At 41.5% G+C, this 17,113-nt stretch overlaps 1 protein-coding gene across 1 annotated transcript; it reads right to left on the bottom strand.

The window, feature by feature from the left end:
* Nucleotides 1-13,974: 13,974 nt before the first annotated feature.
* On the bottom strand, nucleotides 13,975-16,468 carry LOC118849490 (serine/arginine repetitive matrix protein 1-like; the record flags this gene model as incomplete). Its single annotated transcript, XM_036758359.1, is given in 3 exon segments — nucleotides 13,975-14,057; nucleotides 14,060-15,293; nucleotides 15,295-16,468. Coding segments are annotated over 3 exon segments (2,454 nt in total), but the record flags the coding sequence as incomplete, so codon positions are not given.
* Between the last annotated feature and the right edge of the window lie 645 nt (nucleotides 16,469-17,113).

The raw sequence follows: 17,113 nt of genomic DNA, 5'->3' as shown, positions 1-17,113 counted from the left end.
CCAACACACGACCCCACACCTGCCTCAGCATAGCCGGGGGACCAGCAGACTCCAGCTCTGAGAAACACCAAGTGCTTCAGAGTAGCCCTGGCAAACAGGCATCCACCAGTGACCAGACCACCATATGCTTCAATGTAGACTCCAGGAATGCCCCATGGGCCTCAACACAGGCCAGACACCATCCCAAGGACCCCACCTCAGCACCAGGTAAGCTGCCAGAGTATAAGGCCTCCAGTAGTTCCAGCAAACCCCCAGCCTACCCCCTCAGTGCATCACCAGCCATGAATGTACCCCATAAGGTTCAAAACAACATCAGTGCAGCAGCCAGGGCCTGCAGCCCATGGCACAAGAAACCTGAGACAGTGGCTCTTCCAACCCAGAAGCAGAGCTCAAATTTATAAGAAAGATAAAAGGCCAAAAAAGATGAGCAAAAAACAACAAAAAATAATCTGACCATAGAAAGTTATTCTGGCTACAGGGAAGACCAAGACACAAACTAAGGATACATGGCCAAGATGGCCGCATGAAGGCAGCCTCTTACCGGAGCTCTCTCACAAGGTCTGTCAGATTCCCATAAAAAAGTGAATGTGAGCAGATTTGAGAGAGTCAGAAACCGCGAGCAGTCTGCGTGGGGCAAATTTCCGAGCCGGGAGAGTTTGAAAGGCCGGAGGAACGAACCTGCAGGCGCGGAGAGTGCTCGGTGCGGGGCTGCTCCAGACCAAGGCGGAAGCGGCCGGCCGGGAAATCCACGTGGGAGACGGGCTGGGAGAAAGCTGGGCGCCCGAAACCGGCAGAGATCCCCGGGCCTCCCAACACAGGACGGCAGTCTCTGGGAGCGACGAGAGGCAGCGCAACGCCACCAACCGCGAAAACACCCAGCCCTCACGCTTGCAAAACCCAGGATCTCGGCCTCTTGAACTTCCGGAAGACTCAATGGCTAGGTAAGCGGCTCTAACCCCTCCCCCCCTCACCCAGAGAATTCCTCGGGGAAAAAAAAAAAAGAGAACTGAAACAGAGGAGAGAGTAGCGGGGCTTCACAGGACAAATACTAGAAGCTCATTAGTCCCAGAGGGGAAGAGTCGGCAGGGGGCCAAGCCAGGAGCCCAGACATAACCTTGCTCCCCCAGGGGAAGCGCCAGTCATCAGCTCAAACAACAAACAGCTGAGACCATTGCTGAAAAGCAAGGGCTGGAGTGCACCCACAGGGAGTGAGACGCCAGGGAGCCAGACCCCTCCCCCACACCTCAGGAAACTGAAGGTTATAATTCTAAACTCACAACCCCCAGAATAAGAAAGCTGGGACAGAAAGCCCTGAGACTCACAGATAGAAATTTGTTGTAAAGCCAGCAAAAGGCAAACCAACATGAAGAAGAACACAAAAAAACCGAGGACAATAGATTCTTTCTATGGAGACAGGCAGGATCAAAATATCCACATAGAAGAAGATAGTAATGACACGGTAGATACATCAGATACCTCAAAAGCTAATATGATCTGGTCTCCAGCCCAAAAAGCACTGCTGGAAGAGCTAAAAGAGGATTTTAAAAACCAAATTAGGGAGCTAAAAGAAAATATGGAAAAAATGGAAAAAAGGGAGAAAAAATCCACTGACGAAATCAAGTCCCTAAAGAATAAGATTGGCGAAATGGCTATGGAGATTCAGAATCTAGAGAGAGAAAAGGACACCCTGAGAGGTGAAATCAACCAATTGAAAATGGAGGCTCAAAAGCAAAATGTAAACACTAACTCATTTAAAATTAGACTTGAGCAAGTGGAAGCTAATGAATCTATGAGGCATCAAGAAGTAATAAAACAAAACGTAAAGAATGAAAAAATAGAAAAAAATGTGAAATATCTGATTGGCAAAACAACTGACCTGGAAAATAGATCCAGGAGAGACAATTTGAGAGTTATTGGTCTACCGGAAATCCACGATGAAAAAAGGAGCCTTGACAGTATCTTCGAAGAAATTATCAAAGACAACTGCCCAGAGGTCCTAGAACCAGAGGGCAAAATAGTCATTGAAAGAATTCACCGATCACCCCCTGAAAGAGATCCCAAACTGAAAACACCAAGAAATATTATAGCCAAATTTCAGAGCTATAAACTTAAGGAGAAAATACTGCAAGCAGCCAAAAAGAAGCAATTCAAATATCGTGGAACTACAGTCAGGATCACGCAGGATCTCTCAGCTTCCACATTAAAAGACAGGAGAAATTGGAATATGATATTCCGAAGGGCAAAGGAGCTGGGACTACAACCAAGGATCAACTACCCAGCAAAACTAAGCATAATTTTCCAGGCAAGGCGATGGACATTCAATGAAATAAGGGAATTCCAGACCTTCCTGATGAAAAGGCCAGAACTCAATGGAAAATTTGATCTCCAAATACAAACCTCAAGAGAGACATAAAAAACCCCACAAACTTCATTAACCAATAAGCTTAGGTTGTTTACATCTTTATGTGGGATTATATCATCTTATGTATGTTTTTTATGTATATATATATATATATATACATATACATATATAAGTCATTCTTGTGAATGGTACAACTATTGTGACAAATGAAAGGGATATACATAGGTTGTGAATGCCTGTATAAATTAACTGATGTAAAGATATAAAATATAAATAAGAGACATAAAGGGAGGGCTATGAGGGAAGTGGTAAGGAGGTTGTAGAAAAGGGTAAATTACACCAAAGGAAGTGGCAAAAAAACATAGTAGAGGGAAAGAAGGGAGGGAGAAGAGCAGTATTTGAGCTTTACTGTCATCTGATCTAGTTCAAGAAGGGAATAACATACTCTGATAAGTTTAGAAATCTAACTTGTCCTACGGGAAGTGGGAGGGAAAGGGGGGAAAAAGGGAGGAGGGAGGGCAGAAGGAAGAGGAGAAGTAGCAAGTGGGTAACGGTAAGATAAGGGAGGGGAATAAAGAGGGAGGGTCAACTGAGGAAAGCGGCGGTCAAAAGCAAAACTTTGTTGGGGAGGAGAGGGGGAAAGGGAGAAATAAAAACATAAACAGGGGGAATTAGGATGGAAAAAAAGACACAGATAGAAATCATAACCCTGAACATGCAGGGGATGAACATTCTCACAAAACAGAAGCAGATAGCAGAATGGATTAAAAACCATAATCCTACAATATGCTGTTTACAAGAAACGCATCTGAAACAGGGGGATACACATAGGGTTAAGGTAAAAGGCTGGAGTAAAATATATTGTGCCTCAGCTAAAGTAAAAAAAGCAGGTGTAGCAATCCTAATCTCAGACAAAGCAAAAGTAAAGATAGATCTAATTAGAAGAGATAAGGAAGGACATTATATCCTGCTAAAAGGCACCATAAACAATGAAGCAATATCATTGCTTAACATATATGCACCAAGTGGTAAGGCATACAAATTCTTAGAGGAGAGGTTAAGGGAGTTACAGGAAGAAATAGACAGCAAAACTATAATATTGGGAGACCTCAACCTCCCCCTTTCTGAACTTGATAAATCTAACCTCAAAATAAATAAGAAAAAAGTTAAGGAGGTAAACAGAATTTTAGAAAAGGCACATATGATAGACCTCTGGAGAGAACTGAATGGGGATAAAAAGGAATATACTTTCTTCTCAAAAGTACATGGCACATACTCAAAAATTGACCATGTACTAGGGCATAAAAACCTCACAATCCAGTGCAGAAAAGCAGAAGTAGTCAATGCATCCTTTTCAGATCATGATGCAATAAGAATCATTTTTAATAAAGCACCATGGAAAAATAAGCTAAAAACTAATTGGAAACTAAATAATTTAATTCTAAAGAGTGAGTGGGCCAAAGATCAAATCAGAGAAACAATCAATAATTTCATTCAAGAGAATGACAATAATGAAACAACATACCAAAACTTATGGGATGCAGCAAAAGCAGTTCTTAGGGGAAGTTTTATATCTCTAAATGCCTACATGAATAAAATAGGGAAAGAGGAGATCAATGATCTGGGCATACAGCTGAAAAGCTAGAAAAAGAGCAAATTGAAAACCCCCAATTAAATACCAAATTAGAAATACTGAAAATCAAAGGAGAGATTAATAAAATTGAAACAAAGAAAACTATTGAATTAATAAATAAAACAAAGAGCTGGTTTTATGAAAAAACCAATAAAATTGACAAACCTTTGGCCAATTTGATTAAAAAAAAGAAAGAAGAAAATCAAATTACCAGTATAAAAAATGAAAAGGGTGAGGTCACCTCTAATGAAGAGGAAATCAAAACAATAATTAGGAATTATTTTGCCCAACTGTATGCCCATAAATTTGACAACCTTAGAGATATGGATGAATATCTACAAAAACATAAACTGCCCAGACTAACAGAGAAGGAAGTGAAATTTCTTAATGACCCCATATCAGAAAAAGAAATTGAGCAGGCCATCAACGAACTCCCTAGGAAAAAATCTCCAGGGCCAGATGGTTTTACATGTGAATTCTATCAAACATTTAAAGAACAACTAATTCCAATACTTTGCAGACTATTTGGGAAAATAGGGGAAGAAGGAGTCCTACGAAATTCTTTTTATGACACAAATATGGTACTAATACCTAAACCAGGTAGAGTTAAAACAGAGAAAGAAAATTATAGACCAATTTCTCTAATGAATATTGATGCAAAAATTTTAAATAAAATATTAGCAAAAAGATTGTAGCAACTCATTACGAGAATAATACACCATGACCAGGTAGGATTTATTCCAGGAATGCAAGGCTGGTTCAATATTAGGAAAACTATTAGCATAATTGACCATATCAACAACAAAACTAGCAAAAACCATATGATCATCTCAATAGACGCAGAAAAAGCCTTTGACAAAGTACAACACCCATTCCTATTAAAAACACTAGAAAGCATAGGAATAAGGGGAACCTTCCTCAAAATTATAAATAGCATCTACCTAAAACCATCAACAAGCATTATTTGTAATGGGGATAAACTAGATGCATTCCCAATAAGATCAGGGGTGAAACAAGGATGTCCATTATCACCCCTATTATTCAATTTGGTTCTAGAAACATTAGCTGTAGCAATAAGAGAAGAAAAAGAAATTGAAGGAATTAGAATAGGAAAAGAAGAAACTAAATTATCACTTTTTGCAGATGATATGATGATTTATCTAGAGAATCCTAGAGAATCAAGTAAAAAACTACTTGAAATAATAAACAACTTTAGCAAAGTTGCAGGATATAAAATAAACCCACATAAATCCTCAGCATTCCTATACATTACTGACAAAGCCCAACAGCAAGAGATAGAAAGAGAAATTCCATTCAAAGTTACTGAAGGCACTATAAAATATTTGGGAGTCTATTTGCCAAGACAAACCCAGGGCCTATATGAACATAACTATGAAACACTTTTCACGCGAATAAAATCAGATCTAAATAAATGGAGAAATATCAGTTGCTCATGGTTAGGCCGAGCTAATATAATAAAAATGACAATTCTACCTAAATTAATCTATCTATTCAGTGCCATACCAATCGAACTACCAAATTTTTTTTTTACTGAGCTGGACAAAATAATAACAAAATTCATTTGGAAAAACAAGAGGTCTAGAGTATCTAGGATATTAATGAAAAGACATGCTAGGGATGGTGGTTTAGCCACACCAGATATTAAACTGTACTACACAGCAGCAGTCATCAAAACTGCCTGGTACTGGTTAAGAAACAGGGGTGTGGATCAGTGGAATAGGATAGGTACACAAGTAGGTGAAATCAACAAGTTTAGCAATCTACTCTTTGATAAACCCAAAGAAGCCAGTTTCTGGGCTAATAATTCACTATTTCACAAAAACTGTTGGGAAAATTGGAAAATGGTAGGGCATAAACTGGGCAGAGACCAATATCTTACACCATATACCAAAATAAAGTCAAAATGGGTTCATGATTTAGGAGTAAAAGTTGATACTCTAAGTAATTTGGGAAAGCAAGGAATAGTTTACTTATCAGATTTGTGGAAAAGTAAAGAATTCATGACCCAACAAGAGATAGAGAGCATTACAAAATGCAAAATGGATAATTTTGATTATGTCAAATTGAAATGTTTTTGTACAAAAAATGCCAATGCAACAAGAATTAGGAGGGAAGCAGAAAATTGGGAGAAAATCTTTGCAACTAGTATGTCTGATAAAGGCCTCATTTCTAAAATATACAGGGAGCTAAGCCAAATATATAGGAATACAAGCCATTCCCCAATTGAGAAATGGTCAAAGGATATGAACAGGCAGTTTTCAGAGGAAGAAATTAAAGCTATCTACAGGCATATGGAAAAATGCTCTGGATCGCTGCTGATTAGAGAAATGCAAATCAAAACAACTCTTAGATACCACATCTCTCCTGTCAGATTGGCTAAAATAACAAATCAGGAGAATGATAAATGCTGGAAAGGATGTGGGGAAATTGGAACATTGTTGCATTGCTGGTGGAGTTGCGAGCTGATCCAGCCATTTTGGAGGGCGGTGTGGAACTATGCCCAAAGGGCTATAGAAATGTTCATACCCTTTGACCCAGTAATACCACTTCTAGGGTTGTATCCCAAAGAAATCACGCAAGCGGGAAAAGGACCCATATGTACAAGAATATTTATAGCAGCTCTCTTTGTGGTAGCCAAGAATTGGAAAGCAAAGGGATGCCCATCAATTGGGGAATGGCTGAACAAGCTGTGGTATATGAAGGTGATGGAATACTATTGTGCCATAAGAAATGGGGATGATGCAGACTTCATAACAACCTGGAAAAACCTACACTGACATAATGCTGAGTGAGCGGAGCAGAGCCAGGAGAACGTTGTGCACAGCCACAGATATGTGGATTCCGTGAGGACCAACCCTGACATACTGTGCTTCTCTCAGCAACCTAAAGGGGCAAGGACAACTCCAGGGGACTCACGATGGAGAATGCTATCTTCATTCAGAGAAAGAACTGCGAAGTTTGAATACAGACTGAGGCACACTACATGCTCACCTTTTCTGCTTCTCTTTTGTTTTTGGTTTTGGGGTTTTTTTTTGTTTTGTTTTTTTTTTTTTGTTCTGTTTCTTCTTTCTCATGATTCATTCCATTGGTCAAAATTCTTCTCCACGACTTGACTAGAGCATAAATTAATTCAATGCGAAGTTATACATGACAGTTATATGAGACTTCATGCCATCTTGGGGAGGGAGGGGGGAGGGAGGGGAGAAAAACTGGAACTTAAAACTATGTGTGGTAAACTAAAAATAAATAAAAAAAAAATAATAAAAAAAAAATTCAAAAAAAAAAAAAGACACAAACTAAGAAGAGGACAACAGTGTCAAAATACCTAAAGGCAAAACCCCGAAGAAAAGTGGGAAGTGGTCTCAAACCCAAAAAGAACTCATGGAAGAGCTCAAAAATGACCTTAAAATCATATAAGAGAGGTAGAAGGAAATTGGAAAAAAAATGACAGTAATGGAAGAGAATAATGAAAAAAAGAGACAACTTCTTGGAAAAAGAAAACAGCTCCTTAAAAAATAGAATTGGTCAAATGGAAAAGGAGATGCAAAAATCCACTGAAGAAAACAACTCCTTAAAAAATACAATGGCCAGGGGACGGAGCCAAGATGCAGCTGGAAAGCAGGTACTGGAGTGAGCTCCCCGCTGAGTCCCTCCAAAAGCCTATAAAAATGGCTCTGAACCAATTCTAGAACTGCAGAACCCACAAAACAGCAGAGGGAAGCAGGGCTCCAGCCCAGGACAGCCAAGATGGTCTCTGGGTGAGGTGTATCCCACACGGAGCTGGGAGCAGAGTGGAGTGGAGAGGAGCAGAGCCCAGAGTGAGCAGCACGGACCAACCAGATCAGGAGCCGGGTGGATTGTGCCCTAGAGCCATGAATCAGTGAGCTGCAGCAGTTACCAGACTTCTCAACCCACAAACACCAAACACAGCTGAGAAGGTTAGTGGGAAAAGCTCCAGGAGTGGAAGGAGTTCATGGTTCAGCTTCCGCCCCGGGGGCAGAGGAGGTGGGGCAGCTACAGAAGTACAGCTGCAGTTGCTTCTGGCCCCAGGCCCAGCTGGTGGGAGGAATTAAGTGGTGGGTCAGAGCAGCAGTGAAGAGCCTGCTGAAGATCTAAGTCCAGTCCGGGTTGGGGGTTCTTGGGGAAGGAGGAGTGCTGCTGTGGCAGAGCTGGCGCATCCCCCCAGGCATGGAACATAGTTCTCTAAACTCTACAAGTAGTCATACCCAATGAAAAACTCAAGGGTCAAGTTAGTTGGCTGGGAATATGGCCAGGCACCAAAAACACACCCAGATTCAGTCTCAGACTTTGGATTCTTTCTTTGGTGACAAAGAAGACCAAAACATACAGACAGAAGAAGTTAACAAAGTCAAAGAGCCTACAACAAAAGCACCAAGAAAAACATGAACTGGTCCCAGGCCATGGAAGAGCTCAAAAAGGATTTGGAAAAGCAAGTAAGAGAAGTCGAGGAAAAACTGGGAAGAGAAATGAGAAGGATGCGAGAAAACCATGAAAAACAAGTCAATGACTTGCTAAAGGAGACCCCAAAAAATACTGAAAAATATACTGAAGAAAACAACACCTTAAAAAATAGGCTAACTCAAATGGCAAAAGAGCTCCAAAAAGCCAATGAGGAGAAGAATGCCTTGAAAGGCAGAATTAGTCAAATGGAAAAGGAGGTCCAAAAAGCCAATGAGGAGAAGAATGCCTTGAAAGGCAGAATTAGTCAAATGGAAAAGGAGGTCCAAAAGACTACTGAAGAAAGTACTGCCTTAAAAATTAGATTGGAGCAAGTGGAAGCTAGTGACTTTAGGAGAAATCAAGATATTATAAAACAGAATCAAAGGAAAGAAAAAACGGAAGACAATGTGAAATATCTCATTGGAAAAGCCACTGACCTGGAAAATAGATCCAGGAGAGATAATTTTAAAATTATTGGACTATCTGAAAGTCATGATCAAAAAAAGAGCCTAGATATCATCTTTCAAGAAATTATCAAGGAGAACTGCCCTGATATTCTAGAGCCACAGGGCAAAATAGAAATTGAAAGAATCCACAGATTGCCTCTTCAAATGAATCCCAAAAAGAAATCTCCTAAGAATATTGTCACCAAATTCCAGAGCTCCCAGATCAAGGAGAAAATACTGCAAGCAGCCAGAAAGAAACAATTTGAGTATTGTGGAAACACAATCAGAATAATCCAAGATCTAGCAGCTTCTAAATTAAGAGATTGAAGGGCTTGGAATACGATATTCTGGAGGTCAATGGAGCTAGGATTAAAACCAAGAATCACCTACCCAGCAAAACTGAGTATCACACTCCAAGGCAAAATAAGGATTTTCAATAAAATAGAGGACTTTCAAGCTTTAAAAAGTGAAAAGACCAGAGCTGAATAGAAAATTTGACTTTCAAATACGAGAATCAAGAGAAGCATGAAAAGGTAATCAAGAAAAAGAGCAAGAAAAAGAAATTGCAAGGGACTTACTAAAGTTGAAATGTTTTGTGTACATTCCTACATGGAAAGATGACATGTATGATTCATGAGACCTCAGTAGTAGGGTAGCTGAAGGTAATATGCGTATATATATATATATATATAAAAGTGAACGTGTATGTATGTATATATGTATGTGTGTGTATATATATATTATATATATATACAGACAGAAAGAGAGAGAGAGAGAGAGAGAGAGAGAGAGAGAGAGAGAGAGAGAAAGAGAAAGAGAGAGGGAGGGAGGGAGAGAGAGAGGGAGCACAGGGTGAGTTGAAGATGAAGGGAACATATCTAAAAGAAATAAAATGAAATTAAGGGATGAGAGAGGAATATATTGAGAGAGGGAGATAGGGAGAGATAGAATTGGGTGGATTATCTTGCATAAAGGTGGCAAGAGGAAGCAGTTCTGTGGGAGGAGGGGAGAGGGCAGGTGAGGGGGGAATGAGTGAATCTTGCTCTCATCAGATTTGGCCTGAGGAGAGAATACCATACATATTCAATTGGGTATCTAACCCCACAGGAAAGAAGAGGGAAGAAGATAAAAAAAGGTGGGGACGATGGAGGGGAGGGCAGATGGGGGTGGAGGTAATCAAAAACAAACACTTTGGAAAGGGGACAAGGCCAAGGGAGAAAATTAAATAAGGAGGGATGGGTTGGGAAGGAGAAAAATATAGTGAGTCTTTCACAATATGAGTATTGTGGAAGGGTTATACATAATGATACACATGTGGCCTATGGTGAATTGCTTGACTTCTTAGGTAGGGTGGGTGGTTAGGGAAGAGGGGAGAGAATTTGGAACTCAAAGTTTTAAAAACAGATGTTGAAAAACCAAAAATAAGTTTTTGCATGCAACTAGAAAACAATATACACAGGCAATGGGGCATAGAAATTTATCTTGCCCTACAAGAAAGGAAGGGAAAAGGGAAGGGGAGGGGAATGGGGTGACAGAAGGGAGGGCTGACTGGGGAACAGTGCAACCAGAATATATGCCATCTTGGAGTGGGGGTAGGTAGAAATGGGGAGAAAATTTGTAATTCAAACTCTTGTGAAAATCAATGCTGAAAATGAAATATATTAAATAAATAAATAAATACAATGGCCAAATGGAAAATAATGTACAAAAACTAACTGAGGGAAACAACACCTTGAAAGTTAGAATTGGGCAAGTGGAAGCTGATGACACTATGAAATATCAAGAATCAATTAAACAAACTCAAAACAATGAAAAAATAGAAGAAAATGCAAAGTACCTCATAAGAAAAACAAACTGGCCTGGAAAATAGGTCCCGGAAAGACAAGGACAGAGTCATTCAATTACTTGAAAGCCATATTGAAAAGGAGGACCTTGACAGTATCTTTCAAGAAATTATCAAGGAAAACTGCCCTGATAAACAGAGGGCAATGCAGGCATTAAAAAATCCACCAGTGACCCCAGGAAAGAGATCCCAATATAAAAACTCCAAGGAACATTATAGCCAAATTACACCACTGTCAGGTCAAAGAAAAAATACCATAACTGCCCAAAAAGAAAAAATTCAAATATCAGGGAACCACATTCAGGATTCCATAGGACTTAGCAGCTGCAACATTAAAGGATTAGAAATCATGGAACATGATATTTCAGAAGGCAAAAGAGCTAGGACTGCAACCAAGAATCTCCTACCTGGAGAAATTAAGCATAATATATCAAGTGGGAAAATGGTCATTTGATGAAATAGAAGGTTCCAAACTTTCATAAAGAGAACACCAGAATTTAAAAAATTTGATCTCCAATGTTGAGACCTAAGAGAATCCTAAAAAAAGGAAAGAGGAGAAAGAAAACAAGGGATTCAGTGGAGCTGAACTGCTTACATTTCTACATGGGAAGATGGTATTTGTAAATCTTAAGAATTGTACCACCAATGGCACAGCTAGAAATTACACACACACACACACACACACACACACACACACACACACACACACACATATGTGTGTGTGTGTGTGTGTGTGTATATATACAGAGTGTATGGGTATAAAGTAAATTTGAGGGAATGACAAAAAATAATTAAGGAATGAGAAGAAAGAGTGTAAAGATGAGAAAGAAGGGAGAGGCAGAATGGGATAAATTATTTAACATGAAGTAGTGGGAAAAACATTACAATAGAGGGAAATATGGGAGGGGGGGTGATGAGTGTTGCTTGAACCTTACTCTAATCAGTACTGGCTCAAAGAAGGAATAATATACATAAGCAGTTGAAGATAGAAATATATCTTACTTGATAGGGAATTAAGAGGGGGAGAAGATTACATAAAGGTGGGGGTGTATGTGCTGATTGACAGAAAAGAAGGCAGACTGGGGAGGAGGTAGGCAGAAGCAAACACTGGTGAAGATCCAGGAAAAAATTGCATATAGTATCAGCAATATTGTGTGATGATCAACCATCAATGACATCTCTTCTCAGCAACACAATGACCCAAGGAAAGTACAAAGGACCCATGAAGGAAAGTGCTATCCATATCCAGATAAAGAACAGACGGACTCTAAATGCAGATTGAAGCATTTTTTCACTTAATTTATTCTTTCTCATGTTTTTCCTCTTTTTAATCTGTTTCTTCTTTCACAAAGGTGATTAATATAGAAGTATGTTTTACATTATAGCACGTGCATAACCCATATGAAATCGCCTATCATTTTGGGAAGGGAGGAAGGATTTGGACCTAAAAATCTCATAAAATGAATGCTAAAAATTATAATGGCATGCTATTTGGAAAAAATAAAATACTATTTAAAAAGCACGAGATCCTGAGCCCCAGTGTGGGGGACCAGGCAAATGCCAATGCCAGTGCCTCCCCCATCATGCCTTAGCATAGCCAGGGGAACTAGCAGGGTCCACTTCAAAAACCACCATGAGTTTCAGCATAGCCCCAGGCAAATAACAGTCCTCCAGTGGCCAAACCTCCATGTGCTTCAGCACAGACCAAGACAAACTGGTATCCTCCAGCAGCCAGAAAGTCATGTGCTCCAGTGTAGCCCTGGGCAAACAGGCATCCTCCAGCATGGCAAGAAAACAGGCCAGACCTCTACATATTTTAGTGTATCCCTGGGAAAGCACAGAAACCTAACAGGACTCACCACACACCAGACATAAATGACAGAAAGGCCAGAATGACATAAAATGGCATAAAAATAATACAAAGGGTAGAGAAAGAAAGGAGAAGTAGAATGGGATAAATTGTTTCACATGAAGAGGTGAGGAAAGACCTATTACCACTGAGGGTAACCAAAACTAGGCATACCTTTTGATCCATTGTGAGATCGATATCCCAAGAGATCATAAATAAAGTGAGAAGACCTACATGTGCAAAAATATTTATAGCAACTCTTTTTGTAGTGGCAAAATATTGGAAATTGGGGGATGCCCATTGATTGGGGAATGACTGAATAAGTTGTGGCATATGAATGTAGTGGAATATTATTGTGCAACAAGGCTACGCCCAAAGGGCTATGAAGATGTGCATACCCTTTGTCCCAGCAATAACTCTTCAAGGACTGTATCCCAAAGAGATCACACAAGGGGGAAATGGATCAGTATGTGAAAAATATTTGTGGCAGCTCTTTTTGTGATGGCAAGGAATTGGAAATCAAGGGGATGCCCATCAATTGGGGTATGGCTAAATAAGTTGTGGCATATGAATATAAAGGAATGCTATTGTGCTAGAAGAAATGTGGAACAGATAGACTTTATAATAACCTGGAAAGGCCTACATGATCTGAAGCTGAGTAAGGGGTGCAGAACCAGGAGAACATTATACATGATTACAGACACAGAGCATCTGTGATGTCTAACTTTGACAGACTTGGCCCTTCTCAGCAATACAAAGTTCAAAGACAGCTCCAAAATACTCATGATGGAAAAAGCTATCCACATCCAGAGAAAGAATTATGGAGTCTGAATGCAGATTGAGGCAAACTATTAGCTCTCTTTTTTTCTCCTTTTTTGGTTTTCTTTCTTCTTTCTCATGCTTCATTCCATTGGTTATGATTCTTCATTACAGCTTGACTATTGTGTAAATAAGTTTAATGTGAAAGTGTATGTAGAACCTATTTTGGATTACATTCCATCTTGGGGGAGGAGAGGAAGGGGGAGAAAATTTGGAACTCAAAAACTTGTGGAATTGAGTGTTGTAAACCAAAATTAAAAAAAAAAATTAAAAAATGAAGGATGAACACCATCACCACCAACAACAACAAAGAAATGATGAACAGGCAGATTTCAGAAAATTCTGGAAAGACTTGCATGAAATGATGCAAAGTCAAATGTTCAGACACTCGGAAAACTTTGTACAGTGTTCCCAACGTTGCGTGTTGAACAACTATGAATTACTCAGCTCTTCTGAGCAACAAAATGATTTTATACAGGTACAATGGACTTGAAGGAAAATGCTATTCACATACAGATAAAGAACTGAAGGATTTTGTGTTTTTTGTCCTTCTTCTTCTTTTTCTTCCCACCACCCTCCTGGTCTGAATTCCTGGCAGGGAATGGGCTCGGCGTGGGGCTTTTAGCCTTCTTGACAGGTGCTGCTGGCGACCAGTTTGTGGATGGGGACTGAGACTGGGTGGGGGATGGAGGTGCTTGGTGTTTCTTAGCTGCTGGCTCAGGAGATCTGGAGGCAGATCTGGAAGATGAGACCCTTCTTACAGACTGGGGACTTGGTGAGGCAGCCTTTTTTGCTTTTCTGGGTTCCGGGGTTCTGGAGACTCTCCTGATAGGCCTAGTGCTTGGTGATGGGGACTGCCTTCTTTGGGGTGAAGATGAAGCTCCTCTTCGGAGTGGGGGAGGACTTGCAGAGGTATGAGGAAGTCGAGGCCGTGGTGAAGGTGAATGCCGTTTGTTTGGTAGAGGAGACCGGGTTTCTCGGGTAGATCGGCTAGGGGGTGACCCTTTCCTATGCTTAGATGATAAGGAAGGGGAACGTCTCTTTGTAACAGGGGAACTTCTTGGCTTCGGAGGTGGCGAATGGGAGACCCGTCGCTTTGGGGGAGGCGATGGTGAAGCTCTTCGCTTGGGAGATGGTGGTGGGGAAGCTGTTCTTCTCTTAGGAGGGGGGGAAGGAGAGTATCTTCTCTGGATTGGAGGAGAGTATCTTCTTGGAGAAGGTGAGCGTCGACGTGGGGGAGGAGAAGGAGTCCTGTGCTGTGGTGGCGGCGGCGGCGGTGTGGGAGACCTCCGCCGCCGGGGTGGAGGGGCAGGAGAAAGGGAGCGCCGTCGTCTGGCCGGTGGTGGTGATGGGCTTCTTCTCCGTCTGCGAGGAGAGGACTCTTTCTGGCGTTTCCGTGGTGATGGGCATGCACTCCGGGAGGCTGAATGTCGTAGACGCCTTCCCACTTCTCCATTTTTCACGTTCGATCTCTTCGGTCGCTCGTCTTCTGAAGAGGAGGAGGAGCCAGAGTCAGAAGAAGACTGCTGGTTTTGTCTCCGGTACTGCCGCCTCTGTTGCACGGAATCAGCTGCTGCCATTTTGCCACCTTTGTCTTCCTATTCAGATAACTCTACTTTCCGAGGTTTTGGTGCTGGTGAAGGTGACTCCCTTTTCTCGGTACCTTTATGTTTTGTTGCTTTACCTGAGGTTCTCCCTGGAGAAACAGAGCCACGACTTTTTCTTGTACGATTTGACTGCTGGGGTGTTGGTGACCAACGGGTTTTTGTCGGTGGGCTTGCTGGCGGAGATGGCCGATGCCTTCACCATGGAGGGCTTGAAGACGGAGAGAGTCTACGAGTTTTTCTAGGGGGACTGGAGATTATTTTTTGGTGGCTTCTTTGGAGGTGACCGGGAACGGGACGAAGATGATGACGAGCTGCTGCCAGAGAGAGATGCCGACGAGCACCGCCTTCGTCTCACAGGAGATCGACTTCTTCTATGCCTTGGTGGAGGAGGCATTCGTCTTGGAGGGGTTCTTCTTCGAGGAGATGGCCGCCTTCTTGGACTTGGTCGCCTTCTAGGTGAATATGACCTTGATCGTGTTCTATGACGCCGCCTAGGTCGAGTATGAGAAGGGGACCGGGAACATGTTCGTGACCTCGATTTCGATCGTGATCCAGACCTCGGGCAGGTTTTTTCCTTTTCTTTTTCCTTTTTTGAATTTTTTTTTTCTGGTGAAGGTTCCTTCGGTTCTGGTATAGGTTCAGGTTTGGGAGCTTTCAGAATGTCACTAGTAGAGGTTGCCTCTTGTATTGAGGGTTCCTTGGCCTTTACTGAAGGTTCCGGAAGTTCTGGGATCTCTTCTTTCTTTTCTGGAGCAGGGGAGGGGCTTCGGCTCTTGATTCTATGACGGGGAGATCTAGAATGACTTCGCTTTCTCTCTCGTCTGACAGGTGAGGCACGCCTTCTAGGGGAAGGAGATCTGGACTTGCATCTTCCTGGGCTTCTGGATCGCTCCCTTTTCTCTCTGCTGCTCTCCTTTTCTTCTTTGTCCCTCTTATCTTTGTCTTCATCTTGTTTCTTCATAGATGCCAGTTTTTCTTGTTCAATCTGTCTTTGTTTTATTTCCTCCTCCTTCAGTTCCAAGAAAGCAGAAGAGATCCCAGCAATGTTTTCCTGTGCGCTCAACAAAAGGGGCCACAGCTCTCCCATAAATTCTCTAGCATTTTTTCCATTCAAGAACCCAGTCAGGTTAATCTGCATCATTTTGGAATCTGGATTCTTCACTTCCAGCTGGTTGAATATGAATTCAATTACTACATCATCCTCAAATCCAAGAATTTCTGTTACTCGTTTTGTAATCCAAGGCTTAATCACCTCCAAATTTACTTTGCCCATGTCTACCTTTTTTTCTAGACATTCTACAAACTTCAACTGCTTCAGTAGCTTCTTCTGTTTATTGCTGAAACGATTGTCCTGTTCTGCACTTGTTCCGCGGAAGAATCCCGCGTCCATCTTGCTGCCTCGCACGGCGATCGCTCCCTATCCAAAACACAAAAAGGACAAGAAGCACAAAAAACACAAAAAACATAAGAAGGAGAAGGTGGCAGCAGCTGCTGCTGGTGCTGTGGCATCCACCACCACATCAGCCCAGGAAGAACCTGAAGCAGAGACAGAGCCCAAAAAGGAGACCGAGAGTGAAGCTGAAGACAACCTGGATGACCTAGAGAAACACCTTCTGGAAAAGGCACTGAGGTCCGTGAGAAAGGCACAAGTGTCCCCGCAGTCCTAGATGGGACCGTTTGTTATGATGTACATTTGATTGGGTTTGTACTCAGATTCCATTTCACAATTGCTAAAATGTGTTTGAGCTTTAGGCTATAACATTTGTTGTCATAATTGCTAGGTTGAGGTTCACCATGTAAAAAAAGGGCATGGATTTACATTACAAAAGGTGTCCACAGTGTACTAGTGACATTCATTGACAGCCAACATAACTTCATTTAGAGACATTTTTAAGGGGAAAAAATTTTTTAAAGGGGTTTAAGTACGGCTGACAGCCGTCTGGTTCCTTTAAATCCTCCCAGCCCTGGCCGTACGCAGAGGTTATCTTTTAAGTTCTTGTTCAGTTCTTGGCCCCCCGTAAGTTATGAGGCTTTGACCTTGAAGCTGCCCAGAAGAGAGACCACTGTTCACC

Source organism: Trichosurus vulpecula, chromosome 5, assembly GCF_011100635.1.
Source record: "Trichosurus vulpecula isolate mTriVul1 chromosome 5, mTriVul1.pri, whole genome shotgun sequence".
Taxonomy (NCBI): Eukaryota; Metazoa; Chordata; class Mammalia; order Diprotodontia; family Phalangeridae; genus Trichosurus; species Trichosurus vulpecula.
The sequence above is the reverse complement of the archived record's forward strand: the minus strand, read 5'-3'. Positions and strand labels throughout refer to the sequence as shown.